Source organism: Thermothelomyces thermophilus, chromosome 2 (assembly GCF_000226095.1).
Source record: "Thermothelomyces thermophilus ATCC 42464 chromosome 2, complete sequence".
Lineage (NCBI taxonomy): Eukaryota > Fungi > Ascomycota > Sordariomycetes > Sordariales > Chaetomiaceae > Thermothelomyces > Thermothelomyces thermophilus.
In genome coordinates, this window is record NC_016473.1 from 1463900 (window position 1) to 1485697 (window position 21798).

At 58.0% G+C, this 21798-nt stretch overlaps 11 protein-coding genes and 1 non-coding gene across 12 annotated transcripts; 7 read left to right on the forward strand and 5 right to left on the reverse strand.

Moving 5' to 3' along the window:
* Positions 1 to 427: 427 nt before the first annotated feature.
* MYCTH_2032303 (uncharacterized protein) lies at positions 428 to 874 on the forward strand (the record flags this gene model as incomplete). The annotated part of the gene is made up of 1 exon (XM_003661324.1): positions 428 to 874. A coding segment is annotated over one exon (447 nt), but the record flags the coding sequence as incomplete, so codon positions are not given.
* A 1247-nt stretch (positions 875 to 2121) lies between these two features.
* MYCTH_t57 lies at positions 2122 to 2193 on the forward strand. The gene has a single exon. It is a non-coding gene; the product is annotated as a tRNA-Met (tRNA).
* Positions 2194 to 2339: 146 nt separating this feature from the next.
* On the reverse strand, positions 2340 to 4289 carry MYCTH_2090061 (uncharacterized protein; the record flags this gene model as incomplete). The annotated part of the gene is made up of 4 exons (XM_003661325.1): positions 2340 to 3055; positions 3212 to 3628; positions 3761 to 3929; positions 4145 to 4289. The coding sequence occupies 4 exons, from the start codon at positions 4287 to 4289 to the stop codon at positions 2719 to 2721; spliced, it is 1068 nt and encodes a 355-aa protein (XP_003661373.1). The 3' UTR covers positions 2340 to 2718.
* A 797-nt stretch (positions 4290 to 5086) lies between these two features.
* On the reverse strand, positions 5087 to 6241 carry MYCTH_93131 (uncharacterized protein; the record flags this gene model as incomplete). The annotated part of the gene is given in 5 exon segments (XM_003661326.1): positions 5087 to 5192; positions 5322 to 5448; positions 5626 to 5628; positions 5643 to 6065; positions 6163 to 6241. The coding sequence occupies 5 exon segments, from the start codon at positions 6239 to 6241 to the stop codon at positions 5087 to 5089; spliced, it is 738 nt and encodes a 245-aa protein (XP_003661374.1).
* An 829-nt stretch (positions 6242 to 7070) lies between these two features.
* On the forward strand, positions 7071 to 7595 carry MYCTH_2300688 (uncharacterized protein). The gene has a single exon (XM_003661327.1). It carries the CDS (start codon positions 7281 to 7283, stop codon positions 7443 to 7445), a length of 165 nt encoding a protein of 54 aa, XP_003661375.1. The 5' UTR covers positions 7071 to 7280; the 3' UTR covers positions 7446 to 7595.
* Positions 7596 to 9091: 1496 nt separating this feature from the next.
* Positions 9092 to 10586, forward strand: MYCTH_107095 (uncharacterized protein; the record flags this gene model as incomplete). The annotated part of the gene is made up of 1 exon (XM_003661328.1): positions 9092 to 10586. The coding sequence occupies exon 1, from the start codon at positions 9309 to 9311 to the stop codon at positions 10584 to 10586; it is 1278 nt and encodes a 425-aa protein (XP_003661376.1). The 5' UTR covers positions 9092 to 9308.
* Positions 10587 to 10812: 226 nt separating this feature from the next.
* Positions 10813 to 12443, reverse strand: MYCTH_2300690 (uncharacterized protein). The gene is made up of 3 exons (XM_003661329.1): positions 12019 to 12443; positions 11862 to 11959; positions 10813 to 11495 (listed from the first exon to the last, which is right to left on the reverse strand). The coding sequence occupies exons 1-3, from the start codon at positions 12245 to 12247 to the stop codon at positions 11040 to 11042; spliced, it is 783 nt and encodes a 260-aa protein (XP_003661377.1). The 5' UTR covers positions 12248 to 12443; the 3' UTR covers positions 10813 to 11039.
* A 174-nt stretch (positions 12444 to 12617) lies between these two features.
* On the forward strand, positions 12618 to 14618 carry MYCTH_2300695 (uncharacterized protein). The gene is made up of 3 exons (XM_003661330.1): positions 12618 to 14230; positions 14296 to 14405; positions 14461 to 14618. Exons 1-3 carry the CDS (start codon positions 12953 to 12955, stop codon positions 14486 to 14488), a joined length of 1416 nt encoding a protein of 471 aa, XP_003661378.1. The 5' UTR covers positions 12618 to 12952; the 3' UTR covers positions 14489 to 14618.
* Positions 14619 to 14750: 132 nt separating this feature from the next.
* On the forward strand, positions 14751 to 16340 carry MYCTH_2300696 (uncharacterized protein). Its single transcript, XM_003661331.1, has 3 exons — positions 14751 to 14958; positions 15021 to 15241; positions 15313 to 16340. The coding sequence occupies exons 1-3, from the start codon at positions 14858 to 14860 to the stop codon at positions 16059 to 16061; spliced, it is 1071 nt and encodes a 356-aa protein (XP_003661379.1). The 5' UTR covers positions 14751 to 14857; the 3' UTR covers positions 16062 to 16340.
* Positions 16341 to 17216: 876 nt separating this feature from the next.
* MYCTH_2300697 (uncharacterized protein) lies at positions 17217 to 18526 on the reverse strand. The gene is made up of 2 exons (XM_003661332.1): positions 18127 to 18526; positions 17217 to 18021 (listed from the first exon to the last, which is right to left on the reverse strand). The coding sequence occupies exons 1-2, from the start codon at positions 18401 to 18403 to the stop codon at positions 17609 to 17611; spliced, it is 690 nt and encodes a 229-aa protein (XP_003661380.1). The 5' UTR covers positions 18404 to 18526; the 3' UTR covers positions 17217 to 17608.
* Positions 18527 to 18714: 188 nt separating this feature from the next.
* MYCTH_2300699 (uncharacterized protein) lies at positions 18715 to 19506 on the forward strand. Its single transcript, XM_003661333.1, has 2 exons — positions 18715 to 19102; positions 19173 to 19506. Exons 1-2 carry the CDS (start codon positions 18788 to 18790, stop codon positions 19479 to 19481), a joined length of 624 nt encoding a protein of 207 aa, XP_003661381.1. The 5' UTR covers positions 18715 to 18787; the 3' UTR covers positions 19482 to 19506.
* A 350-nt stretch (positions 19507 to 19856) lies between these two features.
* MYCTH_45273 (uncharacterized protein) lies at positions 19857 to 21419 on the reverse strand (the record flags this gene model as incomplete). Its single annotated transcript, XM_003661334.1, has 6 exons — positions 19857 to 19997; positions 20053 to 20181; positions 20236 to 20350; positions 20417 to 20531; positions 20587 to 20722; positions 20784 to 21419. The coding sequence occupies 6 exons, from the start codon at positions 21417 to 21419 to the stop codon at positions 19857 to 19859; spliced, it is 1272 nt and encodes a 423-aa protein (XP_003661382.1).
* Between the last annotated feature and the right edge of the window lie 379 nt (positions 21420 to 21798).

A 21798-nucleotide genomic window follows, 5' to 3' on the forward strand; every position in this document is an offset into this window, starting at 1 on the left:
TATAAGTCATATATCGGCATGCTCGCGGTAAATGGATAAAAGATATTCAACCCTTTTCCTCGGCCTCGGGATTCTGGGATGTTCATGATGCATGGCGTTCAGGTCAAGACCGCGGGCCACTTTGCGTCTTCGGCAGCGTGAGCCAACACAGATGCTTGGGCCGGTGCTTACCCTTGAAATAACCAGCAGCGTCCTGACGGTGGACGTCGGGCCCTGCTGTTCGACGAAGCCGCCAGACCCCGGGCATCGGGCTCGCCCGAGCTCTTCGCAAGCTGCCGATCCCCCCACCCCCCCACGCTCTGACCGGCCACTACCCGTCGTTGTTCTGGTTATCATCACCATTAGCGCAGGCATCCTTCTTTGCCTCGGTGTCTTCCTGTTCTTTGCTCACCGCCGCCGTGCGAAAAAGCGCAGGCAAGCAGCAAAGATGCGCCACGACGCGAAAACATATCATAGCGTGGCTGCCAGACCAGAAACGCCGCCCACAGCGCCATCTTCCCCTTCGAGTTCATCGTCGCTCTCTACCCCGTCGCTACTGGATCTAGGATTCATGCGGGAAGACACAGATCTCTCAAGGAGCCAACAACCCCGCACGCCAGACCGACGAAGCGTCGACACGGCCGCCGCTCTCCGCTCCTACGGCCACGAGCGTGGCCCCCACAAACACAGCGGCCTTGGGGGCAATCAACAGGCAGATATTCCCTTCATCGCCGAGTTACCTGCAATGCCGCCGCTTCAACAAACGTCAGCACCACCTCCCACCCCACCGCCAACAACCCCACCCCGGAAAGGACCAGCCGTTCCGATGAGAAAAGAGGTCGGAGGCGCAAAACCAATCACTTATCTAAACCCGGTCGGCGAGCCGTGGGTCAATGTGCCGCCACCATCGGTCCCGCTCCCCGCACCTCCGGTGCAGCGGAAGACGACAACGCCCTCGACGGGGCCCAAGCGCTCTGCGCAGCACAATCCGCGGAGCGATCCGCAGCTCCAGCCGGTATTCTCGCTGTTTCCGCAACCTCCAAAGGTATCCGCGACGGCGAGGCCACCATCGCAGCAGCAGCAGCAGCAGCAGCATACTCTTTCCTCGAGCTCGGGGCAATGGCAGGGGCAAGCACAACGTGAACACCAACCTGCCTCTCCTCCTCCTCGCCCTCCTGCTTCCCCTCTTCCGCTTTCCCCTCCTCAAGATCAACAGAAACAAGCAAAGCACCACTCCGGGGGCCAAGACCAAGAACGACAAAGAGGGCGACAAAGGAACTTCTCCCGTCCCACCCTTACTACCGTCCTCGTCCCAGACAGTGCGCCAAACGCCGGCCCGACTTCTGACTTCCGCAGCGGCGACGGCGGCAGCGGCGGCGGCAGCAGCGGCAGCAGCAGAGGTAGGAACAGTGAAGCATTAAAGACCAGAGAGGCCGTCCCCCCGCCGCTGCCGCCGCCACCGCCGGGCGAGCACACGCCCGCGCGTGACGCCGGGAGGAAGCCGCGGTCGGGTCGGTCGTGGTACGGCCCGGATCTCGGTCCGGAGTCGGGGTCGCGGAGGTCAGGGGGGCGATGGAGGTCGCCTGCTCTGCAGCAGGCGGTATTCTGGTAGTGTGTGTGTTTGGGGGAGGGGGAGCCCCGGGGGAGGGGGGGGGGTTGGTGACCGGAGGATTTACTTTCGCTGTCCTCGCGTTACGGGTAGTCAACTTTTAATCACAGTTACGATGGGCAGGAAAGGGATGGGTATTTTCAGGACGATGCATATGAATGTACGAGGTTGGAGCATAGAACCGGGCTAAGTTGTTTTGGGCGTTTTGCGTTTGCGTCGCGGCGGCTGGGAAGAGCAAGCCATTGATGAGAACTTGGGGGCTGGAATACACACATGATGACCATGTCCTTCTTTGTTGCTTCTCGAAAACTTTATTATTGGGAGCAATACAGCGCGGCACGAGGCCGTATCGCGTAATGTCGCAGTATGTACATACAAAAGCAGTGGAGAACGGACTCAGCTGGCTCCACTACACGACCTGCCCCGTAGTCCGCAGCGAGCTGCATCTTCCGAGACTCTTGACAAAATCTTCAAACCCATATCAAGCCTAGGAATCCCAGCCATCTCTCGCTCACAACTCGGCAAGCTAAAATAGCGAGCTGGCGCAGCGGAAGCGCGCCGGGCTCATAACCCGGAGGTCACTCGATCGAAACGAGTGCTCGCTAACTTTGCCTTTTCTTTTTTCCTCTTTTGGAGTGTTCCTTTTGACTTTGCTCCGGAATGCGAAGCGTTATCCTCCTTTCACCTCGACCTGGTTGACCAACTCCGCCGGGAATCATCATCAGAAGACATAGCAGCACATAATGGCAGAAGGCTTGTCAAATGTCCAGCTTTCCAGGTCCTGTCACGTCCTTACATGCCTTGATGATGCCCTATTTACTCGCTTATTATCCTCCTTGATACGCCCTGCTCCTCCGTCCCTTCCAAACGCAATTCTTTACAATGCCATTGTACACAACATGACCGCTAGCCTATGCAATCCATGTCCGGCGTTTCCCAAAAACAAAAAAAAAAAAAAAAAAGAAAAGAAACCTGTCTCCGACCGCCACCCCAGCAGATAGATCAACGAATCAAACCACACCCGTCCCGCTCCGATCCCCAAAACTTAAACAACCTTGCCTCGCCCGTTCCCTACACGCAGACCATCTGCCCCCAACCGGCGAGGACGCTCGGGCTCGCGGCGACCCGTATCACCGCGCTGCCGCAGGGAGAAGACGGCACCGCGGGCCGCCGCCGCCGCCATGTCGGAACGCCCGGCTGCGGGATGGCGGCGTTGTCGGGCGTGCAGCAGGCGTCGTCGACGAAAATGGCGATCGCCGACGGCAGTGGGAGGCTGACGGGCCGTGTCCGGTCGGGTCCAGCTCCGCCGAGGCGGCCGGTGGTGTGCGGAGCCGGGGGAGGTCGGTTTGGAGGGTGAGTTTCGGTCGGGGGTGGGTGCTGCCGGCCGGCTTGTGTTCGGCACCGGCGGCTTTCGCGGCTGTTAGTCGGCGGCGGCTTGCTGTTGTTGGGAGGGCGCTGGTCTGGGTTCTGGCGGAAGGCGCGGGTCCCGGTGGAAGAGTCGGGGAGTCCGCGTAGCCGGGCGCGGGCCGCGGGCCCGACCCCGGCCCCGGCCCTGACCCGGCGTCTCCCGGCGGCCGCCTCCCGTCTCTCGTGTCCTCCTCCGGGGCCGAACGCCGGGGGGACGGCGAGCCGTCGCCGGGAACCGCCGGACGATATACGAGTCTCCCGAGCGGCGGTTTGTCCGTGTCGACCACCAGCAGCTCCTCCACGCCGCGCCCGAGGATGCCGTACACGGACACCTGGCCGTCCCTGATGCCGAGGACGGTGCTGGTGCCGGCGTACGTGGCTTCATCCTCGACGCCGGACCGGTTGGCGAACACCACGACGGTCTCCTCGGAGGCCCCCGTCCGGATGACGGGCTCGAGCCTCTGGGCCCAGTAGGTGAGCGTGTACAGGTCGGGCGCGTCCGGGCAGGCCAGAAAGCCGGTGCGCTCGTCGTTGGTCAACCACGCGGTGGACAGGATGACCAGGTTCGCTCGCACGCGAAGGATGTGGAAGGCAAATTCGTAGGCGTCCCAGGGGGCCTCGAACTTGTAGGGACTGGCTCGGCTGTCAGCTCGGGGTGGGTACTCGCAACACGACCAACGCCCTGCCATCTTACTTGATATCCATGCCTAGACTGTCAGCAGGTGACGATCCGATTCGGGAGGCCCGGGTTGTCTTCTTTTTCACGTACATATCCCCATGGCGGTTTGGCCCAAGTCGCCCAGCTTCCCCCCGTAGAAGCCCCGGCCTTCGCGGGCCCAGGTGGCGTCCGTGTAGTAGAGGAACGACTTGCTATAGTTTGCCAGCGTCTCGCCATCGCGATCGACGACAATGAGCGAGTTATAGTTTTCCGGCTCTTGCCCCGTGGTCTCTACCTTTTCTGGATAGCCAACGGCAACGGTGCACTTGTACTTGCGTGCAGCCGTGCGCGCCCACTGCGAGCTAGGGCCGGCTCCCGCAGGCTCAAGGTAGGGCGCAATGTGTTCTTGGGACCTGAAATTGTATCCTGAGAGGAGGGGAAGGAGATGGAGTTAGAAACCAGTCAAGATGGACCGGGAGGGTGGCTCATACCGCTGAAGGCCATCTCGGGGAGGACGAGAAGGTCCAGATTCTTCAGCTCATCCTGATCCGCACTCGAGAGGACGGCCTCGGCTTGCGCGATGTTGTTGGTTACGTCGCCTACCTTTGGCGCGAATTGTAGGCACCCGATTCTCATGATGTCAAATTCTGGAATGACACAACGTGCGGGTCAAATGTGAGGAAGAGTGTGAGGGGTAAAGAGATATATGTGATCGATCTCCCAAAGTTCCAAGTTGACAAAGCGAGAAAACAGAGCAGGAAAATGAAGAAAAAAAAGTTTAATCTCTGGATACTCTCGTCAGCTATCAATTCGAAATATACGAAATATACGAAACGAGACGCGTCGTTCACGATCCCATCCTACGGGCACTGACACAATTCTGCGGCGGAGTTTCAAAGACAAGGAAAGTCGCTGTTAGAATTAGCACGCAGCGAATGTGAGAAGGATGCCCAACACGGGAAGGTACTGTACCTTACCACATCAGGCGGATCGACCCATTGGAAACCGGCAACAACGCAATCCCAACGCATGTGGGCCCCACCAGACGATAACTACTCCGTACCATGAAACCCATAGAATGCCATCCTCTTCCCTTGTTCAAGTCGCCGCCCGAGGGAATTATCTGGCGAGCTTCCCTAAGCATCTCAGTACCTCGACATCTACCTTGGGCAGGGCACCAGAGAGTCTGATTGATTCTCGCGAGCTGACATAATCGATCAAACGGGAACCCATTATCGGATCCGATTGATCTTTCTCTTTTCGCAACATTCCTTGGTCCTCAGTATTCGGTGCTTACCTACCCAGACACAACCCAGGCACACCATCTGTGGAAAATAGCGCAGGCTCGTTGTCAGGCCGTCTTCACTGTTGCAAAACCGGGAAGAGACAGGCCAGATGGGCAGATCCAGCAGAGAGCTGACGGGAGACGCGCTTCACGCACAGCCCGTGAAATAGACAGGTTCCTTCTTCGAATCCCCGAGCCACTGGTTTTTGGAAACTTGTTCGAAGCCGAACCAAGCGTCTGTGCCGTTGGGAGCGCTGGTGTCATGTTAGAGAACGCTCTCTGCTTGAATACTTCTCACTCTTCTTCTCTTTCATTATTCTCTTATTGCCGCCCCTCTGCCCCCCTTCTTTTTACCGAGGCGTGGATGGCGTGATACTACTTACTAGCAAATCGTCATGACCGCACTGTCGGTGTCGCTGTTGTACCCCCACGACGCCTTGAATCCAGGGTCGTCGTCTGAGCTGCAGGGGATGCCGTAGAAGCTGCCCACGGGGTCGCTGGTGGGCGCCTTGGGCGAGCACGGCGTTTCCGAGCCCTCGCTGTCGACGATAGAGAATTGCCATTGCGTGGTGTTGGCAGCCACATCGGGAACAGTACGGTTGTCAGTCACACATAAGTTGTTCTGTACATACCTGGGTACCTACCTGGCAGGTAAGGTAGGTACTCGCCAACGCTCAGAAAAGGGGGGGACAACGAACGAAACTTACACCGTGTCAGCCCTTTCACCTGCCACTCCTTCCTCTCCTCGGACCCCGTGTTGAGCCCTCTCTTCGTATCCGTTGCCATCCTTCTCCCGCTCTTCGCCCGCATTCTCCCGTCATCATACTCTTTTTCACCGCTGTCATCAGGGGGCGAAGAGCCGGGGAGGCTCCCAGCCGTGAAGCCAGCCTCACTCCTGGACTCCGCCGCTGCCCCGGACGACCCCACCCGCCCGGCATCCGTATAACCAAAGAAGGCGCACAGGTTCCGGGCAGTGTCGGCCGGCACCAGCGTGAGGGAGGCGCCTTCGCCGTCGTCCAAGAACGACGTGATGGTAATGGTGCAGATGCGGGGGGCGTCGCGGTCGGGTGGGGAGATGTCGAGGGCAAGGGTGTAAGTGCAGGGCGTGTAGGTGGCGGCAGCAGACTCTGGAGGACAAAGAGAGAGGTAGGAAAGAGGGAGTCGGTTAGTTATTGTTCAATTCAGGGAGGGGAACGGAACAGGGGTGTGTGGTTACGGACTTACGGCACGCGAGAGAGGAAATGGTCCACGACACGAGGGCTTCAGCCGAGGCCAGGGGAAGGAGGAGCGGGAAGAGACGCATGGCGAGGGGAGTTGCAATGGCTGGCAACCAGTAATGCAGTTAAAGCATATGGAGGCACTTCGATTGATAATAGAGTTCTCGAGTCCGTAGTGGGAAGAAGCGGTAGCCTGTCGCACTGTCCGCTGGAGGTGAGGCACCTACGTTACGGCTGCTTATTCTTTGAGACATGGGACGTGACGAAACTTATACTTAACGGGGCCGAACTTGTTCAGCATCCTGCCGGCGGGCAGATGCTACCGACGGGCGACTTGTGCGTGCTCATGACCATATCTCGCACCGACGGGTGGAACATAGAGCTGGACACAGAGGAATGCAAGGATATAAGTAAGCTCTGGCGTGTGCGTTATCTAGATCCGGTTCGGGTGGCCTGCATTAACCGAAGCTGTGAGATATTGCCAAACGGTGGGCAACCATACGTCTTGGCTGGGTAACTACTCGGGTAGCGCCCTTGTACAGCCGCTACTCTTCAGTCGGTTTTTTATGTTTTGTGAGAGGACAGGATTCGAGTCTGTAATCTAATGTTACGGATGCCGTCGGCCATGCATGGAGTAGCACTTGGTCCGAACATGGCACTGGCAGGACCTGACTTCGTGACTACCAACCAGGTTGAGCCCTAGCCGGGAGCAGTGGCTTCGCTAGGTTCCACAACGAAGGTCAAGTCAAATGCCATAGTCAGATTGAGAGTGCACCAGTAACTCAGCCTCGGAAAAGGCGAAGTTCTGGTATTACCAACGATTTCAGGTCTCGCGGTTGAGGGAAGATGACACCGGGTCCCCGGTGAAGTCTCCCCTGTTGCCATCCAGATCCATTCAACACGCTCCATATCACCTAACATCTTGGGTGACGACTGCAGGTACCCGATGCCCAGCCGCGGGTTGCCTTGCGGTTGTGGCCATCCCAAAGGGGACTCGATGTGGAAGTGTCTACTATGTAGTAGGGACCCAAGCCGTTCGGCATCCTGCACAGTAAACAGGACCCCAAGGCTATCCGTCCGACATCCGCGTGGTGTCGATCAACCACTTAAGGCAGTCCAAAAGTCATGATCGGGCCTCTCGCCCTGAGACTCATCGCCAGCGGCCCAGCGGCTGTGCTGCTTGTCCCGGGAGGAGGCCAGAGGACAGGGACTGGGGCGAAGCCGTGGGGATGCCGCACAACGCAGCTCGACTGGCACAAGACGCAGCGGTGTCGGCAACGTCTTCTCTGAAATCGTGGTACGTGATTATCCGGTATACGGCCGAAAACTACATGCCCTGTAGCTACAGCAAAGCCGGACCGTTCAACAGATGGAACGGGTTGTTTGAGGGAGAATCAAATTGTCCGACAACCCCCCCAAAGAGAGAGAAGCGGAATGGGAATTCGAGATACCTAGGACGCAAACAGGCAAGCCGGGCGACGGCGACCGCTCGGCAAAGCTTGGTTTTCGTCGGAGCGGGGAGCACGGGAAGGGAGTTCCCGACAGAATGGTACTTAGCGCCGGACGGCACCCTCCTCAATGCACCGTGTTAATTGCCTGCCCAGTCACGACTGAGAGTGCCTGCTGCCTTTGAGATCGATGGCGGCTTGGCAAGAACCGGGGGCGGTAGCGGCGAAGTCGAGATCGAAAGTGGAAGGAGTTTGCACATGCTCTGGTGGACAAGTAGCAGAAGCCCCACCGGCGCGGAAATAGCACGGGCTTTCCCCAGACCAGCACGCTTCCTGCAATCTGACTTGAGCAATCTGACTTGAGGAAGCCAAGCAATGGTACGGAGTACGGAGTAACTAATCCGTACACTCCTTCCTGGCGGTTGTCGGGAAGGGTTGAATGGCTGGAAGCAGCTACGGCAGCAAAAGTGGAATGTGGCCACTGCGTTCACTACACAGTACACAGCCCAAAGCGTGAGAGGATCCTTCAGCCGTTGGAAACGCTAGAGGCAAAAGCGGAGCATAAACAGCCTACTCTACTATAGTAGTAGAGTGCCTGGTAGGCGAAGCTTGTGGTGCTTGTTTGCCCTACGGAGTAGTGGCCAAGTTAGGGATGCTTGATTGGCTCAGGGGTCTAGAGAGGATCTGCGCCGATCACCAAGCCTTCGCTTGTCTGGCCATTGAGAGAACCGCTCGGGTCTTTCCGCCGGGTCCACTCATGCAGTTTACGCGCCCGCCAAACGAAACAGCGGCGCGTTGCCATTGGCCGCCCATCACTGTCAACCCGTCCCGCCCACCATCTTGAATCCCGTGTTTGCTTTGTCCGCATCTCGTCGCGTTTGTCTGCGACATCTGATTGGCGACGACGGCGGTCCCGCGCCGCCTTGCTGGTGTGCACAAGGGCTTCCCGATGGCCTCCGGGAGGGCCCAAGGCTGCCAATGCAGACAGCCCAGTGCGACCAGCATTTGCGCGCGACAGCCGCAGCTGAGGGCCTTACTGCGCAGTGGTGTGTGTTGAGTGAGCGGAGGATGAGAAAAGCAGAGGTTTGATAATTATCGATGGATCAGAAAGAATCAGCTTGAGCGACTAACTGGATCCCCCGATTGCAATCCTGTCATTTCTCAGTTCTAACCGCTTTCTACAGCTTCTAATAGAACACATTCCCGGCTTTGGCTCGTCCTTTGGACGACCTGGGAAGAATAAAACAGAGATCCGATATGTCGGTGGTTCGAAGCTCCGGACGGAACCGAGTTGGTGGCCTGGTCTGGCCCTGTACACTATGTATGTATGTACGGACTACATACATACGTACTGTGCAACCAGGGCCGCAGCCGGTGGCAAGCAGAACCAACTGCATATGCGCACACACTGCTGAGTGCACTGTACGGATTAGGTACACTACATACACACATCGGGAGCTGGTCCCAAAGCCGGGCCGCGTGGCTGTAATTCCTTCCGTTCTTCTCGCGCTCTTATTACTACCAGTCCAACGGCCCCCATCCTCTCTCTCGGGTTTCCCATGTTCGTTGCTTTCGGGTTTCGTAGCGATCTATCGTGGTGCCTGGCACCACCCGTGTCACGATATCCGAGCCAAGCTGGGCTCGGATAGCCAGAAGAGCGCCCGTCATAGAGCCTCTTGGACGGGAGTCCGCCGCCCTTCCCAAGATGACTTTGGCTGGCATGCGAGTCCTTCCCCGGGATGGGGAGGCCGGCAGCGCGCCCCTCACAACCGGCGCCATCGCCGGCATTGCTTGCGGCGCCGGTGCCCTCTTCTTGGGTGCGACCAGCCTGTTCATCGTCTACTTTCGCCGTCAGCGACGGTACGCACGGGAGGACTACTCCGACTCGGACAGCTTCGACGACACGATGCCACGGCGTGCCATGGCCCCCGTCGTCACATACACCATGGACTACAAGATCGATAACCCGCAACACCACGAGGGCTCCTCGTACATATACTCTCCCGAGCAGGCCTCCTACATTCTCTCCCCGCAAAGCACCTCCGACGCCGCCAGCGCCATGCCCACCCACCCGGCTTATATCCCCCGTGCTTTGGTCAGGGGCTCTTCAACTCCGAGCAACCGCTCCGTGTCAACCACCTCTCCTCCGCCACCCTTCCTGAGCCTAAGCCCGCCATACCCGCCCTCCATCTCTCACTCCAGCAAGATCCAGCCGGACGACAGCATGATCGGGGCTTACCTTGCGGCCGCCGCCCAAGCCGGGCCCCAAGCCCAGTCCCAGGACAGCCCACCCGAGGAGTCCGATGCTGCCTCCTCCTCCTCCGGCCCGGCCATCCGGCCTGCGCCGCCCCGCTCCGTCTCCCCTACCGACGGAAGCAGCAGCGACCACAATAACCACCAACAGCAGCAGCAGCAGCAGCAGTTTCCCTTACCCAACGGGCTCCAGCCCCTGCCCGCGAGGCGCAAGCCCCGCGCCTACACCCCGCCGCGGCTCAACCTGGCCGAGGGCACGGCGCAGAACCGCAGCAGGAGAGAGCGGCCGCTGCTCGGCAAGGAGCACGCCACCATCTCGGGCCCGCTCGCCTTCCCCCAGTTCTCCCACCCCCCGATCGGCCCGCCTCCTCCTCCGGCTGTTCCTCCTGCTGCTGCTGCTGCTTCCAGGTCGGGCTGGCGCCGCGAGGAGGTCGCGGCGGACATCTGGGACGGCGAGGGCGAGGAGCAGTGGCACTCGCATGCGTCCCCGCCCGGCGATGGCCGGCGGACCTTCCGCAGCCGGATCGCCCTGGCCGGCGGCGGCGGCGGCGGCAGCGGCAGCGGCAGCGGCAGCGGTAGCAATTCTGGCAGGGGCAGGGGCAGGGGCAGGGGCAATGGCAATGGCAAGAAGAAGCACGGCAGGAAGAAGTCGGACAGGGGTAGCGGCGGTTATGGCAGCAACCGGCACTATACCGAGGTCGAGATCGGGAGAGGGAGCGACATCTGGTGACCTTTTCCACTTTCCCCCCGAGTTTGAAACGTTTACGCTCTCTTTTCTTTTTTTGGGGGGGTTGTTGGTGGAAAAACAAACCGCAAAGGTTGTGGTTATTCGGGATGGGAATACAGATATGGCACGGGTTCCGGTGAGTTGGTTTGGTTGATTATCAGGCTGGTCGGTGTGGGCGTTTGGCGTCTTTGTTGCTTCCGAGGACCGTCTCGGAACACCGGTCGGCTTCACTTTGTTTCAGACTGGCTTTGCTCTGGAGTTGACAGATGCTGTGTGGATTCCGACTGGACCGGCTGATGGATATACCAGACATGCTGGCTAGCCCAGCTTGTATTGTCAGTTCGCCAATTCAGGTCATGTTCAACACAGTACTCCGTACACGAGGACGCAAACAGAGTCCCAAATCATCATGATACCATTGTTACTGTAGATTACAAACTCGTAAATACACTGATCCTAGTTGCCACCCAGGCGGTGCCCAGCACCTCTCGTCTTCCACGAGTCTGGGAGCACCGAGCCAGTCGACGCACCCGTGCTGCTGCCCGCCGTCGGAGCGTTGGGCTGGCGGATTGCCGTGCCGTAGTCACGCTTCAACACTCTGGGCGTTTGAACTAGATATGAGACAAACCTCGGCGTCGCCAGAATGTTCCTACCGCCTCCAAACTCGGGCCACAGGCGCGAAAGGAAGTCGTAGAGGTGAGCCGCTACGATGCCTGTGATTTGGAGTGGAATCGCCGCGGGGCTCATGAGCAGCGACGAGACGAGCATGCAATATGGGATGGCCTGCGCCGGCACCGTAAAAAAGAAGAAGTTGCTCCGGATCCCCCGCTGGTCCTGTGTGGCAGTATAGGCCAATGCCATGATGAGTGCATCAAGGAAGAACCCCCCGCCGAGAAAAGTTCGGTTGAGGAACTGTTGTGTTGTTTCGGTTAGCTTTCTTCGGATTCCACTGCCGAGGCAGGAAGCGCACAAAGTAAACCCCGCCCCCCCCCCCCCCCCGGAAGCTCGACGTTGAAATGTAGGGAGCAAAAAAACCACCCGAGAGAACGGAGGGCGTCTCGCGAGTCATCCATAAGACATCCCACCATGCCCGCACCTCGACCGACCCTGGGGTATTTGCGAATGTCGGGTCGGTCGACATACGGTGGCAATCTTCCTCGTTTCCAGGAACCGCAATGGTTGGGAGAAATAGCACCATGCGGGCAGATATACGAGGCGTCGTGTTGGCGTTGTTTTGTGTGTTTGCCAGAAAAGAAAAAAAAAATGAGAGGAACCTACGATGATGAAGCCTCCAACCGTTATCAGATACCAGAGGACGTCCTCCTTTCTGGGAAATCTAGAGTTCGCCACCTCTAGGTCCCTGAGGTACTGGAAGGCTGGTTTCGCAAAAGTCAGACAACACTCGTCGCCAGAAGATTTGCAGGAGCGCCCATACCGAAGTAGGGGTCCATGATGATTCCGAGCTTCGGCCGGCTGAGGAAGAAGGTCGTGGCCAACCGCCATATTTCAGGCGGGAAGCGCAGGAGCCGGTCCTCAGTGAAGTAAAACCACACGAACGACACGAAGCCGAAGTGCACCGAGATCGACGTGACGAGGATCGCGGTCGCAAGGGTACGGGCCATTGGCGGCGCCGCCCAGTAGGCGTCCATGATTTCCGACGACATGTTAGGGTGGTGTCCAAGAGGGAAACTTTGGGAAGAGAACAAGTTTTCGAATCTCCCAACTGAAAACTCGACCGATCAGGAAAGCATGGTAGGAGTGTTGTTGGGGGAAAAGGGTGAAGCAGAACGGCCCAACAACCGGTTCAATGGAAGGCAAGCTCCCACGAAGCACCGTTGGTGATTCGTGTCTTTTTCGGAGCTTGGTAAGAGAAAATGGAAGGAGGAAGAAATTTGCAGCAAACAGAGATGATTTTATGGAGGCGGGCTGGTGGAGCGCACTAACGGGGCTCGAGCGCCAGCCTGGAACGCCGCAGCAGCCAACTCAACTGGGGAGCCTGGGCATTGGCACCAGGCCGACGGGACCCACTCGTGGGCGCGATTCAATACACAAAAGTTGCGGGTTAACACATTCTCGTCGGCGAATGTGTCAATAATTCCTCTGATGCGTTACGACTCAAGGGTTCTTCAAGGGATTGAAGTTCAGTTTCTTGGACGCCAAGTACTAGGCCGTCCGGCCCTCGACTCTCTATCCCGAGCTTGGTTATACATACCTGGTAGCTCCGGTCTCGCTACTTAGTGTGGGATATTTCGTCCAAAATCAGCGGTGTCGGGCTTTCCGTACTTTTTGTATGTAGTTGCACTTCGTGACTCAAGCATCGTCCGCGTCCGTTTATCTCCTCCGGTTATACCCCGAGATAGAGACCGAAGATGGCCATGGCGGGCTTCAATGGGTGTTTGCTGAATCAATTGAGGCAGTCCCGCGTTCAGCTGGCCCGTCACATCGGCCGAGCGCCATCTCGAGCATACTCTGCACTTCCTAACGGCTCCATTCCCGCCGCCAAGAAGAAGTATGTCCCAACAACGGGCACGTACCCTCTCGGCTTCCGGGCTTCGGGCACGATAGTCGGCGTCAAGCCGAGCAACACGACCAAGCCGGATCTGGCCCTGCTGACGTCGGACGCACCGTGTGCAGCGGCGGCTGTCTTCACCAAGAACAAGTTCCAGGCGGCCCCCGTCACGTTCAGCCGGGACCTGTTGAAGAGGAAGAGCAACCAGGGGATCCAGGGCGTCATCATCAACTCGGGATGCGCTAACGCGGTCACGGGCAAGGGCGGCCTGGAGGATGCCGCTAAGATGGCCCAGGCGGCCGACAAGTGCATCGGCCAGAGCGACAGCACCATCGTCATGAGCACCGGCGTCATCGGCCAGCGGCTGCCCATCGACAAGATTCTCAGCAAGGTGCCGGCCGCACACGGCGCTCTGGGCGGATCCCACGAGCACTGGCTGACGGCGGCCAAGGCCATCTGCACCACCGACACCTTCCCCAAGCTCATGTCGCGCACCTTCACCCTCCCCTCGTCTCCCGGCATCGAGTACAGGATAGCGGGCATGACCAAGGGCGCCGGCATGATCCACCCCAACATGGCCACCCTGCTGGGCGTCATCGCCACGGACGCGCCCATCGCCGCCGCCGCCCTGCCCCCGGCGCTCAAGCACGCCGTCGACCGCTCGTTCAACAGCATCACCATCGACGGCGACACGTCGACCAACGACACGGTCGCACTGCTGGCCAACGGCGCCGCCGGCGGCAAGGAGGTCGTCGAGGGCACTCCCGACTACGGCGCCTTCCGGGCCGTGCTGACCGACTTTGCAGCCAAGCTGGCGCAGCTGGTTGTGCGCGACGGCGAGGGCGCCACCAAGTTCGTGACGATCCGCGTAACCGAGTCGGCCAGCGAGGAGGCGGCGCGGAGGATCGCCAGCACGATTGCCCGCTCGCCGCTCGTCAAGACGGCCCTCTACGGCAAGGACGCCAACTGGGGCCGCATCCTGTGCGCCACGGGCTACTCGCTCCTCTCGGAGCCCGGGCAGCCCGTCAACGAGGTGCCCGAGATTGTGCCCGAGAAAACCAATGTGTCGTTCATCCCCACGGACGGCACGGCCGAGCTGAAGCTTCTGGTCAACGGCGAGCCGGAGAGAGTTGACGAGGTAACACACCCCACCCCCCCTTTGATAGTTTGTGACCGGTAAGAGTGACTAAATTGTCGCCGTAGGCGAGGGCTGCCGAGATTCTCGAGCTTGAAGACCTCGAAATCCTAGTACGGCTAGGCCAGGGCGACAAGCAGGCGACGTACTGGACCTGCGATTACAGCCACGAGTATATGTGAGTGAAGAGTCGAAGTCTTCCAGTTTGACATCTCAGCTGACCCCGGATATAGCACCATCAACGGCGACTATCGCACATAGTAGGCGAGGGAGTATATATTTTCACGTCGGGGAAAAGGAACGGGGAGAGAGGGTAGTTACACTGGAATAGACACAAATATACTACAACTCACTTATTGCACATCAAGTCTTAGCTACACTTTAAATCTTGTTCCACCGTTTTTTTTTTACCAACTGCAGCTCTGGAACCGAACTCGGAGCCGAAGTGCGTGCCTTTTGGTCGTCGCTCGTACATCGAGACTGAGGGTTAGGGTTGAGGCTAGAACCGTGAGACCAATTAAATCTACAACGCGCTTTAACGCGTCGCGACTCCTTAACCTTCCAAGCCAGCCTCTGACGACAAGACATCCACCTCGCGATCGCCCGCTTTATCTCAACACATCAGTCACAATGCCGGCAGTAAGGGCAGAAGAAAAGGGCGAATCGTCCACCGCCCCCCACAAGGCTCTCACAGCGGATAACAACGCAAATCCGACCTACGAGCTGCCATGGTGCGTATGTTCTGGACCGCCCGGACAGGTCTTGCGGAGGCTGACATCGGACGTCTTGTTAGGGTGGAAAAATACAGACCGGTTTTTCTCGACGACATTGTTGGAAACACGGAGACGGTTGAGCGGTTAAAGATCATTGCTCGCGACGGCAACATGCCGCACCTCATCATTTCGGGCATGCCCGGCATCGGCAAGACGACCAGTGTCCTCTGTCTGGCCAGGCAATTACTAGGCGACGCGTACAAGGAAGCCGTGTTGGAGCTAAACGCCAGCGACGAGAGAGGTCGGGTCCCTCCCGCCCCCGTTCCGTCCTCGCCCTGTTGCAGCAGACGCTGCTGACACACGAAACCCCAGGCATCGAGGTCGTCCGGCAACGAATCAAGGGCTTCGCCCAGAAGAAAGTCACGCTGCCGCAGGGGCGGCACAAGATTGTGATCCTCGACGAGGCCGACAGCATGACCTCCGGCGCGCAGCAAGCCCTCCGGCGAACAATGGAGATCTACTCCAACACGACCCGCTTCGCCTTCGCCTGCAACCAGTCCAACAAGATCATCGAGCCGCTCCAGTCCCGGTGTGCCATCCTGCGGTACGCCAAGCTGACGGACGCGCAGGTGGTCAAGCGGCTGCTGCAGATCATCGAGGCCGAGAAGGTCGAGTACAGCGACGACGGGCTGGCGGCGCTCGTCTTCACCGCCGAGGGCGACATGCGGCAGGCCATCAACAACCTGCAGTCGACCCACGCCGGGTTCGGCTTCGTGTCCGGCGACAACGTGTTCAAGGTGGTCGACTCGCCGCACCCGATCAAGGTGCAGGCCATGCTCAAGGCGTGCTACGAGGGCAACATCGACTCGGCCCTCGACACGCTGCGCGAGCTCTGGGACCTGGGCTACTCGAGCCACGACATCATCAGCACCATGTTCAAGGTGACCAAGACGATACCGACCCTGAGCGAGCACGCCAAGCTCGAGTTCATCAAGGAGATTGGCTTCACGCACATGAAGATCCTCGAGGGCGTCCAGACACTGCTACAGCTGAGCGGATGTGTGGCGAGGCTGTGCAAGCTGAACATGGACCCCAAGAAGTTTGAGCTACCGAAGAAGTGACGAGATAGCTGAAAGAAACCAAGAGATACCCAAGTTATGCTGAATTTGTGAACATGGCAAATGACGCGGTATATACACACACACACACACACACACACACACATATATATATATATATATACACTTATTAATCGTGGGACACCTAGCACCGCCCTTTCCGATCTCCTCTCCTTCTTTCTTTACTCGTCGTCGTCGTCGTCGTCCTTCCCATACTCCTTCTCAAACCTCTCCCAATAAGCCTGCTCCATCTGGATCCGTCGCTGTGCTCTCATCCGGGCCTCGTACGCCCGCAGCCTCGAGTCCGCCTCAATCATGCTCCCAAGCACCATCCCCGACATTTGAAGATACCTGCACCGGGAACCGTCAGCCACACTTTCAATAATACCGACCGACCGCCTGAGAAGGAAGTGCGACAATGAAACACAACGCATCCCCCTCTGCCCAAGAACGAAGGGGGAAAAAAAAGAAAGAAAGAAAAGAAACAAGCAAAGAAAGAAGGGGGAAGAAAAAGGCAATGAAGACACGTACACCTTGAATTGGATCGTCAACCCCCGATATATGGGCGACACCGCGTACCCGATGGCGCCGAGCAGGGCGCTCCCGATACCCCACTTAATCGCGCCGGCGACGGCGCCGCGCGAGGCTTCCCAGGAGGCGTCGACGGCCTCTTCGTGCTTGGCGTCGTTGATGGACGGCATTTGTGTCGTGTGGGACAGGGGTGGGTGGATGGATGGATGGATGTTCCAAGACTGGAACCGTCTTCAGATAGCTAGCTATCCAGGATCCCCTTCTGGGATATGTTGTTCTCCCCTCCAGGCCAGGCAAATCGCGGGGCGCTTCTTCTTCTTCAAGATCGGGCCCCCCCCTTTTTTTTTTGCGGCGTTCCTTCAAGGGTGCGGCACCTGCAGTGCACGCTGGTGCTTCGGGATTCTCTCGGTATGGTTTGGTGCCGAGAACGCGGGTCTCTGTTCCGCCAGGCCTTTGACTTCACTCTCCCAATTTCTTCCGCGTTCCTTAATGTTGTTTAAAAAAGGTAATCAGCTTGCACGCATCTATCGGCATATTTGTGCGCGCCCCCCAACCGTGCGTCATATGATCGTACATACAAATGCCCCGAGTTGGGATGATGTTCTTGGTTGAGCTGAATCCGCTTGTGGATGTCCCCGGCAGTTTTGGAGTGAGGTCATGCCATCCGTGGTGGGGCCCAAGTTGGTTTGAGAGTTGGCAATGCTCTATTAAGAGAGCACTCAGGAGCCGCTGCGATATCCTCTAGAGCTCTGACAGCAATTCACCTTCATTGTGCCTGCAACTTCTCGCAAATGCTCTCTACGTGACATCTCTAGGTATGCACATACAGTCCATACGTATATGCATACACCTTTTTTTTTTTTTTTTTTTTTTTTTTCAAATCGTCTTATGAACGCCTCATTCATGCTCAGCCCGCCCATGATGGATCTGAGGTCACGTAACCCCCCCTGAACGCCAGTCCCCTCCATATTTCAAAATATATGAGATCCTGTATGTATGTTTTATAAACCCCACCCGCCTTAAACACTGAGAGTTCCCTTGGTGCTCGGCACCTCCCCTTCCCTGCCCGCAACCCGGCTGGTCGCCTGCCTGATTGCGACGGCCAGCGCCTTAAACGCGCTCTCGGCCCTGTGGTGGTCGTTATCTCCGCGTAGGCAGTCGACGTGCAGGGTGATGCGCGCGGCGCCCGCGAAGCTGTGGAGGCAGTGCGGAATCATCTCGGTGCTGAGGTCGCCGATCTTCTCGCGCTTGAGCCCCAGGTTGGCCACGCAGTAGGGGCGGTTGGACAGGTCGACGACGGCGCGGCTGAGGGCCTCGTCGAGCGGCGCGTACGCGGACCCGAACCGGGCCAGGCCCGTGGGCGTGCCGAGCGCGCGCGCGAAGGCGTAGCCCAGCGAGATGCAGACGTCCTCGGCTGTGTGGTGGTCGTCGACTGCAATTGATCGGAAAGAAGAGGAAAACGAGAGGCATAGACGTCAGCTCACCAAGTGGCTAAAGAGTAGGCTGCTTAAACGTCGGGCTGCAGGAGGGAACTGACTGTGTAGGTCGCCCTTGCAGGCGAGGGCCAGACTCCAGCCGGCATGCTTGGCCAGGGCGTGCAGCATGTGGTCGAGGAAGCCGATTCCCGTGTTGATGGTGATGGTTTGCGACTTGCTCGACTGGGCGGCATGGCCGCCAGCGTCTCCTACTTGGAGCCGGGGGTCCGTGTCTGGCGGGAAGGCGCCGCCATCGAGGTTGAGGGCGATCTGGATCTTGGTCTCGTTGGTGTCGCGCGCGAAGGCGGCCCACCGCGGTGCTGGTTGCGAAGAGCTCATTTTCTTTCTTCGGGCACTTTGGAGTGTAGTTCCGTCAGATAGACAGGGAGATGAGATTCACAGGGCGCTTGACAAAAATCCAGAAAACTCATAACCATCAGTTTTCCCTTCTGGGAAATTTTGGGTTTTTTGGGGGGGGGGGCGCCCCCGCGATCGGCGGGACAGAATCGCAGGCCAGCAGTAATTGGCACAACCCCGCGCTAGAGGTTGCCTGCCGGAGAAGGCTGAGTGCACGACCCCTGCCAGCCCCACCGCGGAAGAAGCGATAAACGTCGCGATAAGAAAGTTCGTTCCCGAAATTTTTGAAGCTTCGTAGCGGTTCGAGACCAAAAGCGGGAGGAAAGAAACAATACCTGTCCGCCACCACCACCACCAATCGCATCAATGGCGCCCACCCGCACGATCAAGAACAAGTACGCCACTTCAAAAGGTGGCGCGGGCGGCGGGAAGGGCTCTTCAAAGCAGTCCGGCAGCGGCGGCATCACCAAGTCCAAAGGCAGAGCAGGCTCCAAAGCCAACGTACCAGCGACACAAGTCAAGGGTCGGCCCAACCTACCCGGACTCGACAAGGACAAGAAGAAGAAGCAGCGCGTGTACACGGAGAAGGAATTGGGGATCCCCGAGCTGAACATGGTTACTCCCGTGGGCGTTACCAAGCCGCGGGGCAAGAAGAAGGGCAAAGTCTTTGTCGATGACAGGGTTCGTTTCATCCGTTCCGCATTACCGCCCGTTTTATTCTAACCCTTTTTTTTCTTTTCCCTTTTTTTAGGAAAGCATGTCAACAATCCTCGCCATGGTGCAAGCCGAAAAGGAAGGCCAGATTGAATCCAAGATGATGCGCGCGAGGCAATTGGAAGAGATCCGCGAGGCGCGGCGAATCGAGGCCGAAAAGAAGGAGGCCGAACGCAAGGCTAAGCTGGAGGAGACCAAGGAGTCGCTGCGGAAGAAGCGGAAGCGGAACAAGGGGAAAGCGCGTAAAGAAGAGGAGGAGGGGGAGAGCGTCAAGGAGGTTGCGGCTACGGGGACCAAGGCTGCCAAGCCCAAGAAGAAGAAGAGGGTCTCCTTTGCGCCGGAGTGAGGTGAAACTCTACCGGGGCTGGCTGTTCGATCTGTATTTGGTAGGGTTATTCATCTGCATGGCGGGCGTCTGGCGTTGTCGGTACTCCGGGGGGATAATATCGGGATTGTCGGTTCGTTACAAGATACCAACAAGGCGGGCGAAGCAGGCGAAGCAGGCGAAGCAGAGTCCCACTGCTTTTCAAACGACCAAGATGAAGGTGTAAAGCCGGGCTGATGTATTGCAACATGCTTCCCAAGCCGCGAATGCATAAGCGATATGTAATTCCCAACCTTGACAAAAACTTAATCTACATGCTGGTCTATGCGCTACAAGTCCGTCTATCCATCAGATAACCCGCGCTCTATGTTGTACAGCATTTCTTCGTGACGTTTTTTAGTTGTTGAGGATTTGCAGCTTCCGTCGCACAGGGTTGAACTCTGTCACAAACTGAGTCTCAAGCTTGGTCCCGTTGGCGTCTGGAGTGATCGCGTCCAGATTGATCTCGGTGACCATGCGGTTGAGAAAGTTGCAAATCTGATCCATGTTAATGGAGGCACGCAATGCATAAGAGTGAAACAGCAGTGCCTACCGGACGAGCGTGCCATCTTCCACCGCCAAGCTCAAACCACGAGAGATGTCCGCCGAGCGAAGTGGTCAGCAGCACGGTGTATGGGTTTTGCGTAAACTCCTGGAAAGGAATGGCGTCATAGACGGCAATCTGCAACGGAGCGTAAGCAGCTAATCGCGTTCCCATTGGCACAGCAGTACCTACCGGATCATCCAAAGCGGAAATAGCAAGGAACGGGATTCTGATGGCGAGCACGGCGTCCGAGGATGATGCGTCCCGGTAGTAGGCGTTCTCGGTGGGATAACCCCACGTCACGGTCCTACAAAGACTCATTAAAAGCTGCTCTCAAATGTTTTGCGCCGAAGAGAAAGGGGGGGAACCCTACTGGACTTCGCGGTCAAACTCGTGGAGGTAAGTGACCTGTTGGATCCGGTCGAAGTTGAGGTTTGTATGCTTCAGAATGGCGTCCTTGTGGGCATTGATGAGCTTCTTCATGTTGCCTACCTGGGTGTCAGAAATCTCATATCCAGAATCGACCAGCTGGACTTGACGTACTCCCCATGACCCGCGAGTAGACCTGCTTCCCCAGAAATGTCCGCTGGAGCGACTTGTTCGCCACCTCTAGGTCGAATGGGTTGCCCACGGCAATGGCGCCCTTAAGGGGGCAGTTTGCGCCTTCTTCTCCCACATACTACCGGCAACTGTTAGCAGGTAATTACCAACCCTCACTAGGGGTGGGCGGGCAGGCCTACGTTGGTCAAAATGTTGGCACCAAGTGAGAAACCGAGGGCGAACAGCGGCCGGTTAGGAAAGGTTTCCCTGGCCCACTTCACGACCTGCCGGATATCCCAGGTAGCCCTCGCGTTGAACAGCAGTCCGCTCGTCACCTTGCTGTTGGCGCAGCCTCGGGAGTTCACGACGCACACTTCCCAGTTCCCGCCGTTCAATACCAAGGGTGCGATGGCGTGCCGGAGGTAGATCTCATGCGAGCCGCCAGACAGACCGTGGAGCACGATGAGCATAGGTCTGCTATCGTCGGAGGCGATCTTGGCAAAGTCTTCGTCCGAGTAAAATGCTGTCCTCGGCGGCAATCCCTCGTCGACATCGGTGTGGGGCTCCACCGCGAAGTCAACGGCAAAAGTGCCAGTGTACGTCTTGTGGTCCGCGACGAAGATCCTCCTGCGGTAGAAGATCGGCGGGCCGTGCTCCTGAACGGCAGTCCACATGGTCTGGATGTCGCCGTTGAAGAGCAGGGGGTTGAGCTGGCAGGGAGGCGTGCTAGCTTCGCAGACCTTCAGAAGATCCGTGACCGTGCCATCTTTCCTCTGCAGGGTCAACGGCGTGGGAGAGTGAGTAAAGGCGATCTTTGCACGGCCGAACCAGTCCATGGTTGAAGAGTCGTCGGTTGGCTGGTTGGAGGGCAGTGAGAGAAGACAGGGCGGCGACGAGGAATTTGGTTCTCCCAAGGAACGTCGAGTGTTTCGGCGATCAATCGAAAGCCGGGGCGAGATAGAAACCGAGTTCTGAATGGAGGCTATTTATGGTTTTATCAACAGAGGTCGGATTGGATTCCAGGTTCGCTGATAATGCCGGTGTGTGAGCCAAGCGGTGCTGGTGGAGTCTATTTTTCTTGTGCCGCCCCTTGATAGAGACTATGGCAGTAGAGGTCGAGAAGTCGCAAAGGAGGGATGTTCAAAGGCTATCAGCAGATTCGAACATGGGACGAAATCAACACGCGATGTGACAACCGAGACGAACACAGAAGCA